This window comes from Serinus canaria, chromosome 18 (genome assembly GCF_022539315.1).
Source record: "Serinus canaria isolate serCan28SL12 chromosome 18, serCan2020, whole genome shotgun sequence".
NCBI classification, from domain to species: domain Eukaryota; kingdom Metazoa; phylum Chordata; class Aves; order Passeriformes; family Fringillidae; genus Serinus; species Serinus canaria.
In genome coordinates, this window is record NC_066331.1 from 8931564 (window position 1) to 8958891 (window position 27328).

General features: G+C 47.1%; 1 protein-coding gene across 1 annotated transcript; it reads left to right on the forward strand.

Annotated features, from left to right (window-relative positions):
• The first annotated feature begins 750 nt into the window (after positions 1-750).
• On the forward strand, positions 751-24993 carry METRNL (meteorin like, glial cell differentiation regulator). Its single transcript, XM_050981411.1, has 4 exons — positions 751-1010; positions 6697-7085; positions 23334-23393; positions 24041-24993. The coding sequence occupies exons 1-4, from the start codon at positions 898-900 to the stop codon at positions 24355-24357; spliced, it is 879 nt and encodes a 292-aa protein (XP_050837368.1). The 5' UTR covers positions 751-897; the 3' UTR covers positions 24358-24993.
• Positions 24994-27328: the final 2335 nt, after the last annotated feature.

Genomic DNA, 27328 nt, shown 5'->3' on the forward strand with positions numbered 1-27328 from the left:
AGGAGTTATCCCGAGTGGTCATTAAGTGGTGAAGAGTAATACAAATAAGATCGAGTCCCAAGTGCTTCCTGGTAAGTGGAGACACAATAAAGTTGAAGCAAAATCGTCAGCCGTCATCTACCAGGAGCCGCGCCCTGGTGGAGATCCTACTGCAGGCTGAGTCACCTGCTGCAGCGAGGTGCAGGGCGGGCAGAGGGGCTGCAGCCTGGGGACAGCCTGCGGGTCACTGCGGGCACCCGGGGCTGCACCCCCGGGACAGGCTGCGGGTCACTGCGGGCATCCGGGGCTGCAACCCCAGGGACAGGCTGCGGGTCACTGCAGGGCACCCAGGGCACCCAGGGCTGCACCCCAGGGACAGGCTGCGGGTCACTGCGGGCAGCCCCAGCGCAGAGGGCGCATCTCCATAACTTTCCCGGCCAAACGAAACCCTTCGGTCCTGCCCGTCATCACCCCTTCCTACACAGGGTATCTTGGGGGAGCCCAAGCAGGGCGGGGCAGGAGCGGAGCTCTCACCCCGGGCCGGGACCTCTGCCAAGGGGACTCAGGGCAGCGGCGGAACCCGGGACGGGCCGTAGCCCGGGGCGGCCGCTGGTCCCGATCCGGCGCCGCGTTTTGCCGGCGCAGCAAGTGCCGGCCTTGCCGGAGGAGGAGCGGCGGGCGGGGGAAGGGGGAGGAGGAGCCGGCCCTCGGCCGAGCCGCTCCCGCCCCTCAGCTGGGAGCCCGCAGCCAGCGGGTACGAGCGGCAGAGCCGAGCGGCGCCGCGCCGAGCCGGGATGCGGGAGCCGGGGATGGGGTAGCCGCGCCGCCCTGCCGCGCTCCCCACCATGTAGGCGAGCCCCGGGCGCCTGCACATCGCTCCCCGCAGCCTGCACAGCGTTCGCACCGGGCCGGGGGACCATGCGGAGCGCCCCGGTCTCCGGGCTCCTGCCGCTGCTCCTGGGGCTGCGGCTGCTGCTGGGCGGCGGCGCCGCGGCTCAGTACTCCAGCGACCTGTGCAACTGGAAGGGGAGGTGAGGGGCATCCTGCCCGGGCAGGGGGGAGCTGGGACCGCCACGTCCATCGCCGTCCCGCCGGGAAAAGATGCTGATGCCGAACACAAAAGGGAGATTTTCCCGCTGTGCTGCCCAGCCCGCGAACGGGGCAGCGGACGGCGGAGAGCCGGGGCGGGGGGCGGCTCTGCCTCCCTCCCTCCCTCCCTCCCTCCCGGCGGGCTCGCCGCGGAGAGGCGCTGGGCAGCGGCCCCCGGGCAGGGAGGGATGGAGGGGCCGGGGCGGGCTGGGCTCCCCTTGGCGGGGTTGAGGGGCCGGGGCGGGCTGGGCTCCCCTCGGCGCTGTTCGGGGGGCTGGGAGAGGGAGGGCGGTGCCAAGTCCGCCGTGGAGAAGTTTCTCCCCGCGACCATCTTCGCCGCGGCCCCAGCGCTCCGCGGAGGCGGCGGCCGCGCCCGGGGAGCAGCGAGTCAGCCCCGGCTCGGAGCGGCGCTGGGATGCGCTGCACCTGCGGAGCGCTCCCGCCGCAGCCAGCACGTCCCTCCTCGGGGCTCTTGCTGGCTCCTGTCTGCTCTCTTCCCTTCCCTTCCTTCGCCTGCGCTCCCCCTCCGTGCGGTCCCGCACTTGGCGCTCAGCCCCGGGGTCACTCCCCGCTCCCTCGTCCCGCGGAGATGATGCTGGTGATGAGCTCCGGGAGCGGGGGCTGGCCCAGCGGCCGCGCTGCTGATTTATTCTAATTGCACCGGTTGAGAAACCTCTCCAGTTCTCAAGTGTTTATCTCCCAAATTATCTTTCCTTTAATTGCTTGTAATATGTTTAACGCGTGTGGTTGGGTCTGTGACCTTCTCCTCTCTTTATAGGTTTCAAAAAGCAGCTCTGCTCAACTAGCAAGTGTTGCTGGGTCAGACTCACTTGGAGAGTAAAATGCTTCAACTCTAATGCACTCTTCAGATCTGACTTTCTCTAACTTTTAAGTTTGGCCGGCCTATATCAATGGAGTGCTTTAGATCAGAGAGAATTCAAAGTGGGGAAACAATTGGACTGACTTTCAGCATCATGGTTTCTTATCTCCAACTATCTGAAACGGGGTGCTTTGTGTTTACTTTTTTTTTTTTTTTTCTTTTTTTTGATAATTGATGCATAATTAATAGCAGTGAATCCGCTTGAAGATGAGTCTGCTTGACAGGATGAAACCTCTGGCAAACTCCTAATTTGTCATTTTTCTTTATTAAAAAGAAAAGAAAAGAAAAGAAAACAAAACAAAAAAAACCCAAAAAACAAAAAAAAAAACCAAAAACCCTAACAACCCCCCAAAACAAACATACAAAAAACCCCCTGAAAATGCTGTACCAAAGCATTCCAAAGCATCTCAGCTGCACTACTTACCTGGACCTTACCACCTGCTACTGCAGCAAGTATTTTAAAAGAATGGTGACAAACCCCTGCAGTTCTGTCCTGTTTTGATGTTATTTTTGTCCTGTTTTCTTAGAGCAAGCAGTGACCCCTCATGTCACCTGAGCAGGGTTGGACTAAGCAATGCCTCGAGTATCAGCTAAGGGGGTGATGCTTGGGCAGGGGGGAAGTGAAATCTTGTAACTGAGTTTGGGATGAGCCTGGAGATGCCAGTTTGGATTTACTCACCTGTTGTTGTTCTGGTGGGCTGAAGTGGTGACAGCTTTGTGATGAAGCTGTTGGATGAGCAGGGAAGGAAGAGCAAGGTTTAGTCTGGGTGGTTTCACTTGTGGGAGAGTTTTGGAGTTCAGGGGCACTGGAGTTTTGGGAGGGGATAAAGGAACCCAGGCTGACTTAGGCCTTACTGGTGGCAAACAGGAGTTGTCAGAAATGCTGGCAGTCTTAAGGCCACTCAGCATCATCTGACTTGTCCTAAAAACAAAGCAGCTGAGAAGGAAAGAAAGTAATTTGATGTACCAGTGAATATCATTAATTGACTATTTCAGTGTGGATACTAAGAGTTATATGGGTTAGAAAGAACTTTTTTTTTTTAAATGCAAAATAGAATATTTTGAAGTCATGTGATGATTTTTACCTTGACTTTTAGGAAAAGTTATGAACTTTAATGTCAGACATAGTCTTTCCCTACAGTGGAGTCATAGGTTGGTTTGTGCTGGTGGATTTGGGAGTCACATCATCTTCTGTAGTAAACCTGAAGGTGTTTTCTCACATTATTATACATGTTAAAACAACAGTCTTAAAAGCAAAACATTCTGGATATGGGTTTTTTTCTCTACTAGCTTGTGGAGAAGTGATGAGCTTAAACCCCTGAGCAGGATGAAGAGCTTCACTAGGATTCCTCTGGAGATCCCTGATGCTTCCAGGGAAATCTGATGCAATGCACAGCTTGACACCTGCAATTTAAGTACAAGCCATAATAACACCTTAATAAATAGCTTGTCAGAGAGCTTCCAGGAAAGCTTTGTCCAGGAGAAAGCAGAAACTTCACTGTGATGTGTCCAGTTATTACTTTTGCTGTAACTTCAGGGTTTTGTGCTGCAACGACCTTGTGATGCTTTGGGCTTCAGTGACAGGCTGAGAGAATATGCTGGCCTGGCATGTTTGACTGTAGGACAGAATTCAGCTCTTATGTGGCTGCTTTTGTCCATCAGTCTTGCTCTTGGTGTGGAGGATGCTCTGAGCAATTCTTAATGTTCTCTAGACTGTCATCTCTTATTAAATTCTTCAACTTAGGAGCAAAAGTTCCCTGTGTTCATTGCAGGGTGCAGGGAGGACATGGGTGCTTGTAGGGCTCTTCAGCACATCTTTAATGGAATAAAGAAATAACTGAAGTAGATAGTGTGAATATTCTTCTTTCTCCCTTTTTCTTTAAATAACACCTGTTCCACATTGCAGCATAGCAGCTCACTGCAGTGATACTGTAACAGGTTTTTCAGGGCAAACATAAGGGGATGGCTGAGGCCAGAAAGGGAGAAGAGCAAGGAGACAGATGCAGTGATTCAGGATTGGTATGAGGAAGTGGCTGTAGAAGTAGCTTGTTGTAGAAGTAAGTCCCAATAAACAGCACCATTTAAAATGGGAGGATGGCTCATCCATCACTGCAGCCATGAAACCTGCCCTGTGTCCTTGCCACATAACCAACCAACCAAAACTCCAATGAGTTTGGAGAATAACGAGCCTCCTGGGTCTCCATTCCTCTGTGGACCTGGTGTGTCTGATGGGTGGCTAGAGAGAGCTGAACCTGCTGTTCCACAGTCTCAGTGTGAGGACAAGTCATTCTGACTGCAAGCAAAGCGACAGGTTTTACTGGATGATGAGGGTTGCTGTTAAATAATGTGAACAGGTATTTTGAAATCTGCTTAACTTTTGAGTCATCCTTTATTATAAGGCTTAATGTGTGCAGGTACTCGTGCTTGATGTATCTGTCTAATGGCATCACTCTTGCCTGTGGGAGATAATTGGCTTTCAGAAGATAATTTCAGAGTCCACCCTGTTTTCGTTTGAACACCATGAATGTTTGAACAAAATTAATGTAGCTTTTTTTTTTTTTTTTTTTCCTCTGGCAGAAATTCACTGCCTCAGTGTTGTTGGGATCACTTGCAACAGAAGTTTCACTGCATGAGTTCAGAGTTTTGCCCCTGGTGTCTTCCTTCTGTTTAAGTACCCAGGCTGGAGTGTGCCAGTCCTGCAAAACCTCTGCAGCTTGTTTTGATGTCCTGAGCAGGGACAAGTGATGTGTGAGGATAATTTTCTGCCCCTTTGCTGAAGGATAACTTTTACACTGTTTAATTTTGTTTATTTTCAGCTTGTACATAAACAGACTTCTGGGTTTTCTGTTGAGGGGCATCATGTGTGTGCTGTGGTGAAAACTGATTTTGTGGACCAGATGTGGATTTACAGCCAACTTGAAATATTCCTTTGCAAGTAAAGTTTCCTGAATGTGTTAAGCACTACTGAATTTGAGGGCAAGAGTCTAAAGGTTAAAAGCTTGTCCCTCTTTCCTCCTCATCTGTGTGCTTGATGTGGCTTTCAAGATTCTTCAAAAGCACATGTTTGGAGGCTCTATTGTTATTAAATATGACTTTTTTCTTTCTGAGCTTCCTCGTGTAACCTCTATCAAGTAGGTCACACCGACACTCACAATAATGAGTCACGTCAACAGTAAATGCAAACCATATGGTTTGGTTTTTTCCCTTTTACACATTGCTTGGAGTTACTTTCTAAGTGCTGACTTGAATTCAGACCCTGTTCAGTACCCAAATATGTCTTTGGGATGGGGAACTGTGTATTTGGAGGTTTCTGCTGAGGAACCAGGACTTGATGCCATCACTTGCACTACACTAAAATATGTTTTTGCCACAGATTTCCTGTGTAACCTCAGACTTAATCCTTTTAATTTTTTTTTCTCATCTTGGTTCATCTGCCTACAAGTGGGAATGTTGTGAAGCTTCCCTAAAATCCTGCAAAGCAGACCCATGAGGTGATAAAGAGTCTGGTTTTGGGTTGTCCTCTACAGGCACAGGATAAAAGGTGCTTATGTTTGGGATCAAGGTGCTCAGAGCACAGGAGGAGGAGAAACAACCTTGCTCGTGAAGTGATTTGCTCATACTCGTTTAGGAGGTTTGTGACAGGACAGAGACTGGGCCCAAAGGATTTTTCCTTTATAACCCAAATACTGCAGCCAATAAATCAGGCTTCCCACAGCTTGTTCCTCCAGCTGCAGTGCCTGCCCTGTGCAGTGTTGTCTTAGGGCTTTGGGTCACTCTGGCAGAGAGCTGGTGGGCTTGATGCAGCATCAGTGAGGGCAGCAGGGGCTGTTCAGAGCTGCCCTCAGCTTGGGCTGTGGCACACCAGCCATGGGGATTTACTGCTCATCCTGCTTAGCAGCTGGCCCTGGCACCCTGTTGTGCCCCCCTATGCCATCCCTGTGGTCCCTGTGCAATGCTTGCTGGGCTGTTCAGTTCTGGCCATAGTAAATGGCCACGTGTTCTCTTTCCTGCTAAACACAGCTCTGTGTCTGCTCGTGGCCCATCAGTGAAAATGACAAACTGAGCTCAAACCTCATACTGGGCAGCAGTGGAGGAGCAAGTTCCTACCAAAAAAAGCTGCACATTCAGTGCTTTCCCAGCTATGACAAGGGACAGAGGTGTCTCCTCTCCTCTCCTCTCTTCTTTCTGCCTCCCAGTGTGGAGACTGGGGCTGCCCAGCTGGGACAGAGGGTATTGGTAGCATGTGGAGCATTGCTTTTGCTGCAGTTTACAGGGTGAGCTTGGCACCCCTCCCAGTTTCAGATCCATTGGGAATATAGACTTGGAAGGGGAACAAAGTACTTGGAAAAAGGTGGAGTCTGATCTGCGAGGCTGGAGAACGTGCTGGATTGAGCCACCAGGAAGGGAGTTAGGGCCTACGTGTTTTCCTCAGTATGTACAGCTCAGCTGATGGGCAGTACCTGAGCCTGTAGCAATTTCATTACTTTTGATCATGTGCTTATATCCTATTTCATTTTGAAGCCTATTACTAGTGGTTTGACATTTTCTTCTGGGGGATGATTTAAAATTGTCCTGTAACATTAAGGCTGAAGTGTTGCAAGAGACCCGCTCTGAAGAGCTGGATGGGCCAACACCCAGTGATGTCCTGGGCTTCCTGCATTTCTTGCCGTGTGTTTTGGAAGGTTTGACATTGCCATTGTTAGCTCTGTCATTTCTCTAACCTTCTCTTTCTTTCTTTCTTCCTGCAGTGGCTTAACCCACGAGTCTCACAGGAAGGATGTTGAACAGGTCTACCTCCGCTGCTCCGAGGGCTCCATCGAGTGGATGTACCCCACGGGAGCACTCATTGTCAACCTGCGACCCAATATTTCACCTGCCTCTTACAAACACTTGACTGTTTGCATAAAGCCCTTCAAAGACTCTGCAGGAGCAAATATTTATTTGGAAAAAACTGGAGAACTGAAACTCTTGGTGCGAGATGGAGAGCGCGGCCCCAGCAGAGTTTATTGCTTTGGCTACGACCAGGGGGGGCTCTTTGTGGAGGCCACTCCTCAGCAGGACATTAGCAGGAAGATTACAGGCTTCCAGTACGAATTGATGAGCAAGGGGATAGCAGCTGATTTGCACACAGCTTCTGGTGAGTTCTGGGGTATTGTCAGACTCCCACCTCCTGTATTGGATGTGTAACAGATGGCAGTCAGTCAGTGAGCGAGTGGGAACGTGGCTGGCTGTGAGTTTCGTGTGCTTTTAAGGCCATGTTTTATAAACAGAGCTATTGCAGAAGAATTGATTTGGTGTTTGGTTTGTTGGTGTGTTTTGGAAGCTGGTGGCATGGGCTGAACTCCAGTGCTTTGTTGAGGGCCACAGCGTGCAGGGGCAGGGTGTATTTCAGGAGCTGGCTTTACCCTACACTGAACCCCTGGGCTTCCCAGCCTTGCTGTAACACTTTCCTAACTACTTTTTAACTTAGTTTTTAAGACCCCATTGCATGTTTTGAATAACAAACATTTGAAGAAGGAGGCACTCCTTTTCCTCAGTGGTTTTTTTCCCCTTTGCAAGTAGTGCTACTTGCTGACCTAATTATTGCTTTTTCTGTTGTGGGTTTTTTTATTCAAACAAGGAAAATGGTGTGTTCATTCCTCACTGTCCTGAGAATTACTGTGTCATGGCAGAGCTCTTCAATAATTTTACAGGACAGTGCTGTCTTCCCTCTCAACCATTATGATAAACAAGTTTTGTAGGGAGAAGTTTTGCTCCAATGAAAAACTTATAGGAAAGAGGAGTGGACAAACTAAAAGATCTTACAAGCCTGTAAAATCTGGTATTAGATGGCATTTGGAACAATGGCTGCAGGTGTGACCTAAGTGTGCTGAGCAATTGGTTTGAGAAGAAAAGCTGGCATTTGTGGAGGATGACAGGGTGAAAGGGGAACTCCCCTTAGATAGGGGATATCTGGTTCATGCATCTTACCCATTCAGGATTGCCTCTAGCTTTCATCCCCAAAACCAAGGAGGGGGAGGTTTCCAGAATAGCCCAAGGAATTGCAGATTTAGCGAAGTTTATCTCAAATGACTGCAAGGATTTCAAGGTTTAGGTATTTTAAGTGGGGAACCGGATTTGTTTGAACCACATTTCTCTTTTGAAATGTGGGCTGCCTTTGCTCTTTTGGGTGAAGGCAGCGAGAAGAATCCTCAGAGCACACTTGGGATGACTCAGCCCGGGGTAAACCCGATGTTGAGTGAGGCTGTGTGGCCCAAGAGCTCTATGGATGCTGGCCAGACTCTGCCGTGCTGATGCCACATGCTCTGCCTGAGATGCTGCTTGATAAGCAGTGGTGGGACTCATTAAACTGCAGCTGGATCTTCCAGGGGTGTCTTCTCTGGGCTAAGTGATTGCAGAACTTGTTCCATCCTCTCCCCTCCCCTGGCTCCTTTCCCCATCAGGCTCTGGGTTGTCTGGTTGTGTATTTGTGCAGCCCTGCCAGTGGTAAATGCTGTCACGCCAGCTCGGATGGGGCTTTGCTTTTGGTGCAGCTCTGAGCTGGACTCAGCTGAGCAGAGCTGGGCTCGGGGCTGATGCAGTAACCTCGGGAACTGACAGGTGGCAGCTTTGCCATTACAACAAAAACAATATAAACACAAATATTCTAAATTTGAAGTCACTTCCTTTACTTTTGCCACGCTCACAAGTGATAGCTTATTACTGGGCATTCTGCATTTTAAGCAGACTGCTCTGCTACATCCAAAACTGCTGCAGATGAAGGGGGGTATCTCTGCTGAGCTGCTTTCCCAGTAAGATCATTTGTGCAAAGATGAATACACTGTGCAGAATGTCAGCTATGTAGTAAAATTCCATTGCAGAAGACATTAAATACATTGTTTAATCAGTTATTTGGAGAATGTTCCCAGATTCAGTGCTGCTTTCTCTGTCAGGCTGTGAGGAGGGAGACACACACAGGCTAATGAGAAGTCACTTAGACTTACTAAGAAAAATCCTGTGCTCTTTTATTTTCCAAAAGAGTTGAAATAGCTTTTGCATATAGTAAAATAATCTGACAGAAGCACTGCTGGGTTTAGGCTGCACTTGGGGTTTCTCCTGAGCTTTGCTCATTGAGGACTTGCTGCTGACATCCTTTACCAGCACAAACTGCTTTGTTTTCAGAACTAAATGCTCTTCTTTACACATTAAATCTTGGAGGTTTTTAAAGCTGATGGGAGTGTTTTTTCAGGGACGTTCAGAAGTCAAACTGAGGACTGCATCCAATTACAGCCCTCCTCTTTAATAGGCACATTAAATCACTTTTTCAGTGACTGCTGTATTTTCAGCTGTAACAGACACTGGTTAAATTTCAGTGCTGTCTTATGAAACAATGTGGTGGGGAATCTGCTCCGTTCTCCAAGTGTCTTGTTTGGCTAGAAGAAGCTTTTTAATAGTTCATCAGCAGAGCCTTCAGGGCAAACTGGGGATCTCTATTGTATTTTAAATTATTTCTCTTGCCTTTTTTTGGATCCCCAGACTCTGGGGAGGGGCAGTGCAGGGTGAAAACACGATGAAAATGCCATACATGACTCTTTCCACTACTCACTTAGATGAGCACTTTTATTTTCCTATAAATATCTGTACGTCTGGGGGAACTGCCAAATAGCTGCCTTGTGAGGCTTCCACAGAGCAATATATTTGAGGCTCTTTGCAGCTCGTGGACCTCCTTTCTTCTGGAGCTGCTTCTAGTTTTTCTGTGAAACTTCAGACTAAATGCCCTTTACTGAGCTGCTCATTAGGAGGGGGAGTTTGCAATCACTAAAATCACTGAAGATTTTTTTCCCTGGAGAGGAGGCTCAAGTCAGAGGCAAATGCTGACCTCAAAGGAGCTGAAAATTTGGTTTAAGGTTCTGCATTTCCCACCACCCTTGCTTCAGTCCCTTGTTCACAAGCGTGGCTGGTGTTTTTGGCTGCTGCACTCTGGAAAAAGAGGCTGCTGTGTCTCAGTTGCAGTTTGACAGAGTTTAGCAGAGCTGGCAGTAGGTGTGAAGAGGTGACAAAGATGTGAGATGCTGTTGTAGATGGGGTCAGAGATGTGCCGGGCAGAGGAAACTGCAGTGCTTCTTCTGATGGCAAAGAGCTGAAAATTACAAATATTGCGTGATTTCCTTGCTACTTCAGATGCCTATCATAAAAGCCCCAGGTGTGGGGCTCAGCAATCCAGCCCTTTCCTTGTGCAATAACTACTTGCTAACAACTTCTCCCCGCTTTCCCTAAATGCTGCGTTTGTTTCCTGGTGATAATTGTTGTACTCTGCCCTTGAATTTACTCTCTCTTCCTAACCTGGCATCCCAGCGCTGATTAAAGGGTGTAAGTCATCTGTTTAATACTTTAATGACCTGTTGTGTCCTTAGAGTCCTGACATTGCAGGGTGCATCCACAAATCAACAATGCTTGGCAGGGTGCCTGTGGTTTAATTAGAAATCCTCAAGTTTTATTAGTTTTCAGCCATTCTTTCCCACTTAATCAGAGTCTAGCAAATAATTCAGTAGAAAACATATGCAGGTTCTGCATTGCCCTTTCCCTTTTTTTGAAAAGTTGAATGACACAGGGCAGTCTTAACAATTTTCTAGATTTTGGGGACTTAACCCTTTTCTTGGCTCTGCCTCTGCCTTACCACAGTCTCTCAGAATTTTCCAGACTGTAGGAAGAATTTGTGCTGTACTGGTAGATTTTAATTCAGGTTGCTGACATCTGGTGTGGGAAGTTTTTTACTGTGATAGTAGCAGTCCAAAAAAAAAGTGCATTTCTCTGGGGTTGTAGTTTCTTTAGGTGGGGAGAGGAGTGAAGGCAAGCATGCCTGACAGCATTTAATGGGAGTAGTCCCTAAGAAGGGTCACCTTGACAATTCAGGCATCTTGATGGGTGTGTTCCCTTCATATCCAAAGTGATGGTTGACTGAAAGTGCTTTTGATTTCAGATTAGGCTTTGGCTGCACCCCTCTATCATTCCCATCCACACTGATGGTCCATTAACTCCAGCTCATGCTCTGCAGCCCTGCTCTGAAGCCTCAGTGTTTGTCCCAATGAAGAACTGAGGCACTGTGACATTTTGGCCTGGGGCCATTGGAGAATCAGCAGAACTTGTTTGAGTTGTTGAATTCTCTTGATTCTAATCTTTTCTGCTTGTGCAGGAGGAAAACACTCAGAGGATCAGCCAGGCTGCCCATACTGCCAAAGAGATGGAGGTTTTGGCAAAAGTGGTCTGGCCATGCAATCCCTGCAAGTTTTCTGAAGGTGCTGACCCACATGAGCTCCTCAGATCTGCCTTGCACCACAGCAGACTGCTTGCTTTAAATGTCTGTGAAAACTGTGAAGGTCCCTTGAGAGTAATTTACTTTTTGAGTACTTCAGCTTTTGCTCAGCTAATCTGAAACGAGAATCTGTAGGTTAGACCAAAAGTTTTGGAGAGGAAGGTGAATCCTCCTCCCTGTCCCACCAAAGGAGCTTTATTTTGTTACCTAAAGTCTGTGTTTCAAGAGTGTCTCATTGAGCTCTGGCTCCAGCTTTGTTCAAGCTGTGCAGCTTGCTCTTCCCATTGCACACCCATGGGGTGTGTGTAATTTAGTTGTCAGAGCTCAGGGGGTGTATTGAAAGCCCTTTCATTACCCACCTGCTTCTGTGTAGTAAAGAAGTCAAACTTTAACAAAAATGCTCCTTTATCTTGATGGCATCTACAGATTTAGTGCAGATTCTATTAACTGGTTTATATGTTTTCTTTATTAATGCTGGGTACCTGGCTGAGAATATGAATACACAGGAGGTGCAACACTGGTGTGGGTATCTGAAAAACAAGGCAGAACTGGATAAATCCAGTTAAGTAATTAACAGTATTCAGCTATTTCCTGTATGCTGTAAATTCCCTGTCCTGAGAAAACAGATCAGAAATTCAGAAAGCTCAGAAGTCTTTGGGCTATACCAGTGTTTCTGCTGACAAACGGCTTTTGAAAGCACCCTTCTTAACTTCTGATCTTTAATGCAGAGTGTGCTTGGCAGAGGTGGGGCACCAATCTGCCCTATTTCTGCAGTTATCCTCCCAGGCCTCTGTTGTCATTCCACCTTGTAGGCTCCTAGTCTCATGCTTTCCTCTGGTTCCTCACAAATATCCAATCTTTAGGGTTTTTTTCATTCTTGAAAGCTGGATGTGCTGCTTAACTTTGTAACCTGAGGCAGCAGATGGTGGAATCACAGAATGGTTTATTTTGGAAGAGATCTTTACAGTCCACCCAGTGCAGTGTGCAGGGACACCTTCCCTGGACCCATTGCTCAGAGCCCCACCCAAGCTGGCTTTGAATATTTCCAAGTTTAGGGCATCTGCCACTGCTCTGTGCAAGCTGTTCCAGTATTTCACCAGCCTCACTCTGGTGTGTTTTTCACTTCTTGTCAGAGTGGAAACTTTCAGGTGCTTTGTGCCAAGGCTGGCGAGCAGGAGGCCGTGCCTGCTGTGCCCTCTCTTTGCCAGGGTCACCATGACTGAGCTCCTCACTGCTGTGGGCAGGAGAGGTGATGGAAAGGAGCACTTGGAACACTTAAACTGAAAGTCCCCATGACCTTTATGCCTCACACAGGTTCTGCCTGAGTAACTGTGACCATCTGAGATGTTGGCACCGCCCTGTGTGGCAGAGTGGGAGCACCAGTGGGTGCTGCATGGGCTCTGTTCCAATCCACCCCAGCAGATGAGGAAAATGCCTTGCTTTGTATTTCTCCCCTCCCTGTTTTCTGTGCAGGTTAAAACTCTTGGGGTTGAGGGCTTAGAGCTTGATGGGTTTCTCAGGTCCTTTCCAACCCAAACCACCCTGTGACTCTGTGAAGTGCATGGAATAGGTTGATGCTGCATTCCTCCCATTTGGGGTTTGCTGGAGAAATGAATAATAAACAGCCAATGAATAATAAAACAGCCAATGAATAATAAACAGCCAAGTTGAGGGATCTGCCCTATCAGCCTGAGCACACCTTGCTGGGTGGCTCACTTGTGCACCTAAAGCTTTGATGATTTGTTTGACTTTTCTCTAAAAGGTCATAAACAAGTTTTAAGATAAAAACATCAGAAAATAGCCTTTATTGCAGATTCTCAAAACACACTGCAGTTAGTGGCTGTATAAGGGATCCTCCTGCTCTGGGACACTGTATTTTAAATGGGATTTTTTTTTGGTGTGTGCTTCCCATCCTTGCAGTAGAGCCTGTCCACACTAACTTTGTCTTTCCCATAGTATCCAAAACTTGGTACAAAGTAACCATGAAAATATAACCAGCATTTCCTAACCCTACTGTGCAGAGAGCACATTTAAAGCTAGTTAGTTTTTGAGGGTTGTCACTGAGCCACATGTCATGGAGCAGCACCTAGCTGGATCAGGCTGGCTGCTCTATAACACTGCCTGGTGTGGGAATAATTCTGAGAAGCTGGAAACCTCCTCCAATTATTCATGTGCCTGAATTGGTCAGGTTTGTGGTGAATGATTGACTGGGTGGGAGAGTTTGAGAACAAAGTTTTTGATTTTTTTTTTTTTTTGTGTGTGTGCTGCTCTGATGCTCAGGGAATGCACACACCCATACATCGCCTGGGACTGAGCAAGGGTGATGTTTTGGGGTCTGAAAAATGTTGGACTAAGAAGCCTTCACTTAAAAGAAAACCCCCACCAAAATGGGATGGATTGCCTATTTTAATCTCTCCTTCTCCCAAGCAAATGCCTTTGCCAGCATCTCCTCTGGCCCTGCCTGTCCTTTGATGTTGGGCAGGAGTTGGTTTTGCAGTGGGCAGAGGAGGTGACAATGGGGCTGCAGTGATAAATACACAGCTGCAGGGGACAGGGGGATAGAAAATAGCTTATTTTTGCTAGACTGGCCACGAATGCCGTTAGCTTATTTCTCAACTCAGTGGGCAGTCAAAACCAATAAGCAATCAGGTGTATTGTCTGGGCAGCTGGGGCTCTGCTCTGCCCTGACCTTTGTGTGCCACCAAAGATGGTCCCACAAACAGAGCTGCAGTCCAGCCCAGTTGCTTGGCAGTCTTTAATAATGCTCTGTGCTTGCTCTGCAGAACTGTTTAGTTTGCTAATTCCTGAGGCTGTAGTTAAAGAAGGGATGAGAGGGAGGGGAAGCTGCATTCCTCTTCCCACTGACTGAAGCATGGGCCAGATCTTTCCTGTGGTGGAGTCTTGATTTGCAGGACAGAAAATCTCTTTCACCTCGATCTGTGCTAGAAGCCAGCAAATATTCACTGAAATATTGCACAGATACTTGGAAGATATCCTGGACCTAAAGCTGTGATATGTTAGATCTGACCTTGGGAGGTTTAATACTGGCTCAGAAAAGTATCATAGGCTGCCCTAGGACAGCCTTGGTCCAGTTAACCTTTTTCTGGTTCAGATTTGTGGAAGGATTTTTTGCTGTGGGTTGTATGGGCACCTCCTGACTCTTTTATGGGATTTGAGCATTAACTCCTGCAATGGGCATCACCTCTGGTGTTTGCCCATATCCTTTCTGTATTTCTGGGAGAGCTGCAGTGATCAGAGGTGTTGGGAAATGCACACAGAGCTGGTCTGGCATTGCATTGCCCTGTCTGCCTCCCAGGATCATTCCTGTCTCTACAGGATGCCCCTGTGCCCCAGCAGAGCTGCTGCTGGCTTTACATCAATTGCTCCTATCTGCAAGTGGGTGTCAGAAATTGGAGAGAAAAAAAATTGTTCCTATGTAGAACTGATGAATGGGCTTGATATGACCAAGCAGGGTGTGCATTGAAGGAAGAAAAGGTAATGTATCTCAAAGCTTTTACTGTTACAAATGAAAAGTTTTAAGTGGCTTTAACTGGACAATGTTACAGCATGGAAGATCTCTGGCTGTGTGGATGTAGCCCCTCCACAACTCAAGAATAGGTTGATCAAACCAATGGTTTTTTAATGAAAACTGGCCTTGTTCCTTCAGAGCTTTCCCACATACCAAAAACAATTTGATTTCTAGAAACAGGAAAGAGAAGGACCTGTGTGGAGCTGAGTGCACATATACTTCTTTTTTTTCTTTAAAGACTCACTTAATCTTTGATCTGTCATTACTCCACTCAGGGTTTATCTTTAACCAACCACTTGTTTCTTAATTCTATTCCTCTGCTCCATCAGAGGCATTAATGGACCTGACCAGAGGGGAGGGAAGGCTTTGTGTTCCTGGCAGGGCTCCAGCCTGGTACTAGGTGCTGGCTCCAGCCTCTCCTGTAGCCCTGGCAGGGGCAGGGAGAAGTGCTTGGCTGCTCAATTTCCCCAGGGCTGGGAGTGCAAAACACCTTAGTTGTTCATTGTCTGCTGTGCAAGCACTGCCTGACAGCTGAGCTGTGTGTTAGCTATCAGAGACAAAACCAACAGGACATCAACCACTGAGTCACTTCACATTTTCCCGGATCTGACCCCTGTGAGCTTTTACAAGGCCTTGGCATGACTTTTTCTTTAGAAGAAATCTTTCCAGAGTGAATTTTGGGAGGGGATGAGCCAAGCCAGAAGTCCTTGTGGGTTTTGAGTCAGGGGAAGCATTTCCTTTGTCCTGTGTGGCAGGGCTGCAGTGCTGGCACCTTCTGGGGTGACAGCAAGGGACACTCTGCTCCAGCCTTCTGCTGCAGGTCAGAGGGGATCACTGGAGCTCCTCAACCATCCAGAGGCACCTCTGACTCCCAGCAGCTCATTTCTCCTCATGCTTCCCACTCCTAATCCCCCCTGGGCAGTAGGTTTGAGGAAGGAGAGAGGGATTTGCTGTGAGATAGTCAAATAGAGCTGCTTTTTTATGGCTTTATAGTGGTGTCTTGTGCCTGCAGAGCAGGAGGAATTCCCAGTAGTTATCTTGCTGCTATCTTTTCCCTTTCATTGCAGTTAGGGAGGGAGAAGAGGGAAAAACAAAAAATGTAGATGTGTACAGGTGCTGCTGGCACAGGAACCTGGGCTGGGGTGGCTGCAGACACTTCTGCTCTGCTGGGCTCTGCTGCTGCAGTGCAGAGAGAGGAATTTAATTTAACTGGACATCTGATCTGCTGAGTGGGGCTTTTTGGACTCAATATCTTGCAGGCTTGATTGGAACTGGGGGTTTTTCTAGAGCTGTGATGCAATGGGTAAGTGTAGGAGCTGGGCTGGGATTTGGCACTGATCCAGTCACTGTTCTGTCTCTGCCCACCCCAGTGCTGGGCTTTGCCACAGAGGGGAAAGAGGAGGGACAGCAAGAAGTGTCCTGAAGCTGTGACACTTTTCATCCTTTCCCCTGGCTTGATGCTACTCATGCGTGGAGGTGGAGTTTAATAATGTTTAATGCTGCTTAAATAAAAACTGCTCTGTGGGTTTTTCGTTCCTTTTGTTTTGCTTTGGTTTAAATTTTAAACAAATGGCTGTGTTTCTAGCTGACCTTTCAGCTCATTTGTTAGAATGGCTGCTGCATCTTGGAACAGCCAAAAGGCATCAGTCCCAAAGGATCCTTACATGCTCTGTGTCTGCTGAGCCAATTTCAGTTTGAAAGCTCTTGCAAACAGAGCTTGCCTAGTACCAAATCTCTTCCTCACATTGTTTACATAAATAGTTAATCTTTGGTCTTAGGGACTTTAATACCCTCTTGGAAGATAGTTCTGTGAAAAGATAAATTTCTGGTTTATGATCTCTTGTCCTAACGTTTCTCAGAACACAAAGGTCATCACATCTCTAATAGTGAGGTTTTACAATATGCTTTTTTTATTCTTTCTTTGCAGGAAGGAAGTGGTATTGACTCGATTCTGTTGTCACAGTCCATGCCACAGCCTGCAAAAGTCTGCATTTCATTAAATTTATTTGCAGGTTTAAACTGTTCTTGGCCAGTGTCTGCATTTTCCAAGTTATTTCTGGAAGCTTGTACATGTGTGCAAGTTACACTGAGTGTTAGAAGGCAAGGAATGGGATTTGACACTTCCTTTTCTGGAGGGGTAAAATCACTGGTGTCCCTTCCTCATACAGAGAGCTCAGGAAGGATGTCCATTGCAGCATCCTGATGTTGTTCAGCTGCTCCACCACCACCTTGTCCTGTACCAAATCTTGGTTGTAAGAAGGGAATCTTTGAGTTTTGTATCTTTGCCCATGATCCTTGTCCCAAGTTGCCTCTTCTGCTCAGCACAGGGGCTCAGATTGACTTTCTAGCAAACAAGGGGATGAACATTTCTGCCTTCAGAAGGGCACTAAACTCTCATGATGTTACAGCATTAACCTTGCATTCAGCAAAGCACAGCCTCATTGTGCTTCAGTGCTTAAAGGGGGCTAAGATAAAAAAAGAAAAAAGGAGACTGTCTTTGTACATGGGCAGATAGTAAGATAAGATAAGGGGTAACAGTTCTAAACTAAAGGAGGAGAGATTTAGATTAATGTTAAAGAGAAATTCTTAGCTCTGAGGATAGGGAGGTTACTGGCAAGGTGAGGCTGTGGCTCCTCCATCCCTGGAAGTGTCCCAGGCCAGGCTGGATGGGGCTGGGACCAACCTGGGATAGTGGAAGGTGTCCCTGCCCATGGCAGGGGGTGGGAATGAAATGATCTTTAAGGTCCCTTTGTTCCAAGCTGTTCTGTGATTCTGTGGTCCCGTGTCTGAGGCTTATTGACCAGAGGGCTGGGAGCAGGACAAGTCCAACTCCTGTTTGTTCCCTGACTTGCTGTTTTCCTACTGACATGCTGGAAAAATTGCAGTGCTTGCAGAAAGCCCTGTAATCCTACCCCATCCAAAGACAGGAAAACCTTGTGAAACAAAGGAGTGATGAGAGAGCTCCTCTGTGTGTTGTGACAGGGTGTCAGTAGTTTCCAGCCCAGCTGTGGAGAGGCTCTGTGTCTCCTGGCCCTGTTTTCCCCCCCTGTGTGGCTGCAGGTATTGTGTTCAGTGCAGGTGTGCTGGATGCAGCTCTGCTGGCCTCAGCTCCAGCTCCTTCTAAGTACGAGATGCACTGACAGAGCAGCTGCATTGATGCAGTTCTAGGTGGTGTTTCAGTGTGGGGGTTGTGAGGGTTTTGAGGTTGAGTGTTGTTTTGGCTTGCTCAGGAAGAGCTTTCTGAGGTGGTGAGGAAAGTTGAGGTGTATCAAGAAAAGGAAAGGACTAGTCACAGCCTGGTAAACCAGAGTGGTTATCAATTCTTGTCCACCTCCACTGCAAAGCAGGTTTTTTTCTTGTCTGGGATATGAGCTGTGAGAGGTTTGCTTCATGGAAGAAATGCTTCTTCAGAGGGGAAGCACAGGCATACTTAAGAAGAAATAATTAGCAGGATTTATTTCACTTTGTAATTAGTTAAAGCAGGATCAGGGCAAGATTTATTATTTTTTTTTCTTGCTCATATGATGTTTGTCCCTAAACTCCTGTCTCTCATCTAAATCACTGATCCAGTAATCAGCTGAGACATCGTAATTTTTGCTTAGGACTCAGAAAAATAACAGAGAAATGCACCATTATTGGAGAAACCACATCTCTATTTTTATAATCTGCTCTGGGAAGTCTGCACTCCGTGTTTCCAGGAAGGAGACTCATCCTATGATGCCCTTTCCAGTCTGGGTGCTGCCAGTTACAGGGCTGGCAGCAAGAGCTGGAAAGGTGTGGGTGGGTTTTTTTGCTCCCTATGAACTAATGCTGATGTCAGGCTGAGGGAAATGGGTCTGTGGCCCCACAGGGGTGTGCCTGGAGGTGCTGCAGTACAGGGGCCCATCTGAATGTCTTGAAGAGAAAAGACTTCTTGTTTTAATCAGAAAAACGAATGGAAAACAACACTTCAGCCCTGCCTGGACCTCCTTGGTAGCTCTTGATGCTTAAAAAGGGCTGATTGCTCATCAAAGGGTTGTTCAGAAGTACTGAGGTGTGGGTGATGTGTGCTGTGGAAGAGCAGATAAAGAGCTCTGTGCTTTCCTCCCCCAGCATCCACACCTTCACCACACGGCACGCGTGCACCCACTTCTTCACCAAACCAAAGGGTATTCCTCGGTGCAGTGGTTTTCTGCAATTACTTGGTGTTCAACATTTTCACTTCTGCTTAAAATGTGTCTCTTCCTGTGTGTGCTGCTGGCTCAGGGGTGGGTGTTCAGCACAGCCTCTCTGGGGACAGGATGGAGAAGGTCTTTTGGGCTCGCTGAGTGGAGTGTTGGGATGGTGGGTAGGGACCTGCAGCAGGGCTCGTGGGGTGTTCTGATAGCTGTGACACCATGGAGTGTGTTGAGAAAAATCTGGACAGGCAGAAGAAACTTCTTTCTTGTGGGTTGGAAGCTGGTTTTGGGGTAAGGTCGGGTCAGTCAGACCCATGGGTGGCTGTTGAAACACAAATGTTTCAAAAGAAGACCAGGCCCCTTCATGTGGTTTGTGTGACGCCTGCAGCCAGAGCCAGCACGTCTCGGTTCCATGTGTCCTGCAGGGAGCTGCCATCCTCCACCACGGCCCCTCCACAACCCCACCTCCTCTTTTCCAAGGAAAGAAGGGTTCTATGCACACAAACCAAAGGAGGAAGGGCTGGAGCTGTGTGTGTGAGCTGAGAGAGGCCAGCAACACCTCCCACCACTCTTTGGGCAGAGTGTGAACTGCAGCACTAAAGGGGTGCTCAAATCATCCACAATATTGGGGAAAATCCTTTCTAGACAGCCCAGCTCTCTGGTGCTGGCAGAGCTGGGAACCACCTGAGGCTGGCATCTCCTCAGGGCACGTCCCTCTCTTACCAAGCATTTCTGCCTCCCTGTGGAGAGGTCCAGGAGAGGACCAGCAACGTGTTTGACAAAACTGTTGGCCAACAAGTGCGGTCTATTGTTAGCATGGCCTCGTCCTCCTCACTAACACCAGGTTCAGAGGGCAAATCGCTCAAAGCAGCTGGGACATGACTGCTGGCTCGTGAGGAATGATGTAATTACATCTCCCTCTGCGGGGAGGTGAATAGAGAGGCCTTTGGAGGCACTGGGTGTTGGAGGGAGAGGGCTGCCTCAGGTTACTCCAGGTCAGGATACTGTCAAAATCCATCAAAGGCACTCCCAGGAGAGTCGGCAGCCGACGTGCACAATGCAGGCTTTATGCCACTGCTGCTGGAGCTGAGCTAGAGGCATCTGGGCTTTAGAGGACTTCAGTAAAATGTTGCTTTTCTGTGTGTTTTTTTTTTTTTTCCCACCTCTCTCCTGCTGCTGTATGAATTAAGGCTCTTTGGTTCATGGAGTTTAAAGGAATTAGAGCAGCTGACGTTGATATTGTTGTTGCAAGTTCATAGGCTTGCTTTTGGATGTGAGAACCTGGGCAGCCCTCGAGACATCCCCAGGGAGTCAGGATCTGACAAACACAGCTGCCTTGTTTAGTAACCAGGCCCAGATCCCCAGAAAATGAACATCTTCACCTGCTGTGCATGAGTGAAGTGCTTTTCCTGGGCTTGTTATTTTTTTTTTTTAATTTTTTTTTTTTATAGTTATAAGGATGTTTCCTCTTCTAGCCTGAGGTGTGTGTGTTATTTTGACCTATGGGTGGAGCAGAGCACCTGCTGCCCAATCCAAGGGGAATGAGTGCTGAACTGCAGCTAAAGCCACAAACTTTTGTGTTAAACACACAGGTTCCTTCATGGCTGTGATCCAAAAGAAAGTGTAGGCACTGCCACCTCTTAAGGATTGATTTTCTTTTGTGAGCCTTTGTAGAAATCAGGCTTTGGTTATTGCCAGTGGATGTTATTTGCTTTTTAATGGTCCATTTACCTCAGCAGTAATCCATCACAACTTGCTTTCCATCTGTGCTTCCCTACCTTGTTTTTGCCACTTGCAAGATCTATTTGATACTCTGTGAATGCAGATGTGGGAGTTGTCTCACAGAGGAGGATTTTTGGTCATCATCTGTCTGGAGTTGCAGAGATGGGTGGTGGAGAATGGTTGTTAAAGCAGCTCACATGCCACCACACTGCTGTGAGTCAGCTGGACCTGAAGCAGGTTTTAAGTAATGATCTAGTGTGAGCAAGGCTGAGCATTTTTAATTTCCTGTTGTATTTAAAAGGCTGCAGGATTTTGCCTAGGGTCCACAATTAAAATGATTTGATTCTGTGTACACATGGAGATTTGTTCATTTGATTTATTACTGTGTCAGTCTATTTAAATGGAAGGAACCACTTTTAAAGCATTTTGTTTTTCATCTTTAATGCTGTTGCTTGTGTTGCACTCCTTTGGAGAAGAGAAATGCCTTAGTCATTTTGGTGTTTTCAATTTTCTGATGGGGCTGGATGAACTACAGAGGTGTCTGGTCTAAACCAAGACTTATAAAGGCTGAGATGCCTTTTTATTACAAGGTCTTTCCAGAATGAAATGTCTGAAATGCAGCTGTGGGTTTAGAGGCTGTCCATCAGCTGCACTTTGTTTTGGAGCTTGTGTCCATGTGAAAGTGCTGTGGGATTTGGGCAAGTTCCCTCTGTGTGGTTGATCTAAGTCAGGTCCTCATTTGGACAGAAGGAGCCTGGGGAAGAGGGATTTTTGCCCTGGATGGATTTGGGAGGTGCCATGAATGAAACAAATCCATAGTAGGATGTTTAGTGACTAACACACTGAGACTTGCCCAGGGAAGTGCTCAAGACCTGTGTGGATGTGGCACTTGGGGACAGGGGTCAGTGGTGGGCACAGCAGTGCTGGGGTTGTGGTTGGACTCGATGATCTCAGAGGTTTTTTCCAAACTGAATGATTCTGTGATTCTGTTACAGCTTTCTTTCTCAGATGAAGCTTCTTTATTTGTTCTAGCCATTGATCAAAATCTCTTGAGTCTAAAACTTGAAGTATCTTTAGCCTGAATTTATTCCAGTTCTCCAGTTATGTCCAGGCTTCATCTGGTTCTGCATTTCTCATTATATTAAACATTTTCCAAACTTTCCTGAAAAAGAGAGCTGAAATAGTTTGTGGGCAAAGAAGGGCAGGGAACGCTGGCTTGTTTCTGAAAGCTTTGGAGGTATTCAAACTTTACAGAAATGTGATTGATCCAGATGCTATTTTGTCTATTCCTTGTCTCTTCTTTTGGAGCTTTTTAAGCTCTTTGAATTATTCCTTCAAATATCCCTGCCCAGAAATGTGCATTTTACGTTTCTCTAATCCTATTAAACAGCGTGTTACCGTGTGTATGAATCATCTGACTGGAGCAAATCTGGTGGATTTGGTTCAATAATCCTTCTTTCTGGATCACTGCCTTTCTGGGTCCCTGGAAAAAAGAAGAGCTTTGCCATGTCTTGTGTCAGAGGGTGGCTTGTGCTGTCTGACAGGAGGGTGGCAGAGCATGGCAGGCACCAGCTGCATCTTATGGACAGGCTTAAATCTACTTTTAAGTGCAATGGATCAACTTTGGGAAGCAGGTGGGGGGAGAGGAAAGCTGTGACTGTTTGGGAATCTAAACTAAGTGTTTTCAGATGTTGAGGTTCAAAAACCAAATATTTTGGGGGATGGGTGTGGCTTCAGTTTGCAGTTTGGTGGTGGGGGTGTGATGGAATCTCATTGTCCAGTCACTTGCAGTGGTGCCCTGCTCTGCTGGAGTCTGCCAGTGCTGATTCAGGGTTTCCATTTTCCTGGGTGATGTGTTGAGGTGACACCAGGTGACAGACAAGGTTCTGATCGTGGACAGCCTCACTGAGCATGGCCTGGCAGGGCAAATCCTGATAATAAACAAATTCCTGAACTCAGCAGGGTGTTATAGAAACATCTGTACTGCAACTACAGCACCTTCTCCTCAGAAATATCTGGCTGAGTACAAAGAGGAGCCACATTCTTGCATTGATTAGATTAGTGCAGATATCCAAATGTTTCCAGCAGTACAGGAAATGGTCTTTGTGCTGCTTGAGCTCAAGCAGATATGGGCTCGAGTTTCCTCTTTGCCTCAACACCCTCCAACACGTGCATTGGGGTTTTTCCCTCTTCCCTTTGCCTCCCCCACTCTGTAACCTCCTGGATCTTTGATGTGGTGATGACTAAATGGCCCAACAACACTTGATAGAAATTGTAAGAAGGAGCTTTGCCATCAGAGTATAAAAGACACATGATCTGAAGGCTTTTGAGTGAATTTACAGCAGAGCACCCTGCAAATGCAGCCAGTACCAAAACAGGTTTTGCAGAAGTGCAGTGAGGGTGTGCAATGTTTGCTGGACAATGTACCCCAGCAGGATTGGTACAGAGATCCCTACTCCTGCTTGGCTACAAAAATCTCCTGGAGGCTCTAGGGTTAACTAGGGTTAGCCCCCACTTCTTGTGGTGGTAGAGATGCCAGACAGATCTTTGGAGTGATTGTGCCCATGCTGTGTGTATGTCTCAGCCATGTTTTTGTTTAGTTTAAATGCTTTATTTATTTAAATCTTTATTTAAATTTTTTTGCTGCTGTCTAGTCCTTTGCTAATTGTCACCCTTCCTGTGCAGCTCCCTGCCGACCCTGCAGTGACACTGAGGTCCTCCTGGCTGTCTGCACTAGTGATTTTGGTGAGTTGCTGTCTCCCCAATCCCCTCTCCTCCCATAAACACCAACAGACCCTTCCTCACAGCTGCAGCCTCCACCAGCAGTAAATGTGGGCACATGGGGAGCTCTGAGGAGCTCAGAAGTGTCTGCCCAGCTGGCACCTCCCCAGGGTGGACACAGTGACACAGCAACCATGCGTAGAAGGTCAAGGATTTGGGTGCATTTAGGAGAGACCATTACTTCTGGTTGGTCGACTTGACAAAACACCAAAAGTTTCACTAATTGTCCATGCTTCCCTTTTTAAAAGGGAAATTGGCATTAGCTGGATCTGTAATGGTTGAAGAACAGAAAGTAGGTTGTCAGGGAGCATTTAGCACAAATCTTGTTAGAATTCTTCATGATTAATGCTATTTTTCTGATGTAATTATTTTTCTGTTTAAATTTAATATATGGGTGCCCTTTGCTGGACAGATTACAAATCTAAACTATAAAAAAATGCAAATATATACTGAAGGTTGCTGGACAATCTTAACTCTCAGAATAACAAAGCACCAAAACTTGGGCTGCTGTAGTGAAGTCAGTTCCCCTGGTTGCACAGGCCTGAGTTTGGACCAGGGTCTTCCAAAGCATTTGTGAGTAATTAATCCTTAAAACCTTTTTCTGTTTCCAGTGATCAGAGGCTCCATTCGAAACGTAACAAACGAGGCAGAAGAGCAAGAATCCATCATTCACGTTGGGGTCAACAAACTGTACAGGCAGAAGAGCAAAGTCTTCCAGCTGACAGGGGAGAGTGGGAACTGGAGAGGACAAATAAAGACCTTGCTGGAGTGTGGGGTGAAGCCAGGAGATGGAGACTTCCTTTTCACAGGACGTATGCACTTTGGGGAGGCCAGGTTAGGCTGTGCCCCTCGTTTCAAAGACTTCCAAAGGATGTACAAAGAGGCAAAAGACAAAGGGCTAAACCCATGTGAGATTGGCCCAGATTGAAACCCCCTGTTGGGCCGAAGATGGCTTTTAGCATTTGGCCAGGAATGTTTCCTGGCTGCAGTGGAAACTCTGAACAAACCTGGTCACTGAGGCTGGACAGAGCTGGAGGCTGAGACCCCACAGCCTGCAGTGCTCACAGGCTCATGGAAGCAACAGAGGTACGAGCTCAGAGGGCTGCCAAGCAAGAAAGGCTGGATTTTTAACCAATCTTGTCCTTATGAATTAAGTTATTATATTTTTTTAGTGACTTCCTTAGGAAAACAAACAAAGAAAACTCCCATGTCTTAATAAAAGAAAAACCCAAATGAAAGCCAAGATGCCTTTGTATCTTTTTAATACTAATTTTTAAAAATGTCTTAAGCTGATGTAGCATTTGGTATGGCGTATTCTGTATAAATGGCCAAGAATGTGATAGAGCACGGTAAAACATCTTAACATTGATGCTTTGTAAAAAGCTTGGTGTACAATTCAAAGTTGTTTCTTATGACAGAAATTTATGGAGCCAAACTCTTATGTGTGTGTGTTGGTTTTTTTTTTTTTAATTTGAAAGAATGTAAAATTGCCACCTGCAATTTTTTGTCCAGGCTGGCAAATTCTTTCCATTCCAGAGAAATAAAGGTCCCTGGATTTGACACATTCTGTTTAAAATCTCTATTGTTTTCTTTCTTCTTAAGGCTGATCTCAGCTAGTCCAGATGTGCTCATAGATCAGTTCTGGGCTGCTTGCTTATTTTGTGGCTTCACTGAGCAGAACCAGAGTTCCTGTGAGGCATTGGGAACCACAGTTTTTTTCAAAGGGGAAGCAAGAGCTATTTTTGGAGATTTTTAGACATGTGTGCAGGCGAGGCTTTAAGTGTTCTCTCTGATGCCTGTTATTTTGGGACTGGCTCCAAAGGCAGGCTGCCCCTTCATGTCTAGCTTGAAACTTTTAAGTGTGGTAGCTTGGCATGAGGTGACTGCTGATGCCTGTGAGTGCTGGGGGACATGACCAGGCCACCTTGTGAGAAATAAACCCTTGAATCAGGCTGTGCCACCTCTGCAGGCACTGTCCCGAGGAGCTCTCCCCTCTGTTCAGTCCTGCTGTTCTCCATCACTGATGGTGCCTTCACAAGGATTTTAACCTCTTGCCCATGTTCATTCCTCAGCATTCTCCTCTACTCCAACTTTTATTTTAGGCTGTCAGGTACTTTCAATAAAAAGTTTCTACTCAGTGTTGCTTTCTACCTGATCCCTCACGTCTCCTTTGTCTAACTTGGTTCTGAGGCTTGGGGAAGGCTGGAGCTCAGGGGGTGGTCCTGGCTGGGTGCAGGAGGTTCTGAGATGGATGGTAAGGAGACGTCCCATGACCCTTATCAGGGGTAAAAGCCCCAGAGTTGTACCAAAATACTGGCCTGAAGTGAAACCAAAATCCCTCTGCAAGTGTTTATGTGAACTCCTCCCAGCAGGGTTCATTCTGTGGGCCAGTGGGAGAAGAGTTTCTTTTAGTTGGGTGAAGGTGATCCTAAGAGGCTCCAGGGCACTGTGACTACTTCTGCAAAGACCTCTAACCCCATCTAGCACCCACCTATTTGCTGCTTTGAGCCCTTCTGCTTTCCAGCCTCCTTAAGCCAAAGCCCCAAAGCCAGCACCCCAAGGTTCTGTGCAGCCCAAGGTTCCCTGCAGCCTACTTGGAATTTGAAGAGAAATGGGCCAGGACTTGTAGAGGGATTCACTCCAATCCCTCTCTGTGGCCTTGCTTCCTCTGGGGCTCTCAACCCAGCCTTTTTCAGGCTTTTAAAGAAGTGATTTAGCACTGAGATAACTCCTGAGCACAGCTGAGTGGGCGGTTCAGAAGCCCTGTACCTCACCTCTCCTCTCCTGTTGTGCTTCGTGAGCTTTTTCCAGCACAGAGTGACTGCTGGCAGGATGAGAAGAGAAGAACAACATGTTCCTGGAATTGTCTCCAACCTGCCCACTCTCATCTTCCCCTGCAAGGCTGCAGGAGCAAGGGGAAGAGGCTGAATTAAATGTTCAGCCATTACTTTATGAGGACAGTGCAAAGCTCCAGGCTTTGGCCCTGGAGCTCCACCTCTGGCTGCAGTTCAATTTTTATGGCAGTTTAAGTTGATTGTAGACTTTTTAATTTAAAAATACCCTTTGTACCCTGTGCTTTGTACAGAGGGAGGTTTACAGGGATATTTCACTGACTGCCCTAAAATCCAGTGCCCAAATGCTCACCCTTAGGTCTTTGAAATGTGATTATAGCTTGACTTGTCTGGCAGAGGAGTCAGGGATGGAAAGGATGGATTAAAAATGACTGTCTTTGCTCACATGTGCTGACTGCACTCTGTAATGAGAGGCAAATGACATATTGATGCAGTGTCATGTGGGGACAGGCTTGTTGCCACCTAATGAAAGACCTTGGCTGGAGGTGACTCAGGACAGAGGTGGAGCAGGTGCTTGCAAAGCACTGCTCTTCTTACCACTGCAGCTCTCTGAAGATGAAGGGCTTCCTCTTGATACCTAATTAGCATAATTGAGTTCCTCTTAAAAGCAACAGGCTGACTTATCTGTTCCTTAGGAAGCAGAACTAATGAACTTGAATTGCCTCTGTAAGAGCCCCCTCCAGTTGGGCAACACTGCCCATAAATAGGCACAAGGCATGTTCTGTTCTTGTGTCTGAACTCTGGCAAGTGCGTGGTTTGCATTGTTGGTGACAACAATTTCCATGGTAACCCTCAATTTCTCTTGACTTTCCATGAGCCCACTGGTGAGCTAAATCACCTCCCAGGTATGAGCCATGCAGAGCTTGCTGTGGTGACACAGGTGGGTTGGGAAACTCGTGTGGGTGTCTACAGGGTCTGTTTGAGGTTTATCAGATGCTGCTTGACTGGGGAAAACTTGTCCTTCTTCATCCTGTGGGGACACAGGGTCATCTCTTCAAACACCATGACTTCAGTGCCTGCATGGAGGTCACTGTGCTTGGTTTGCAG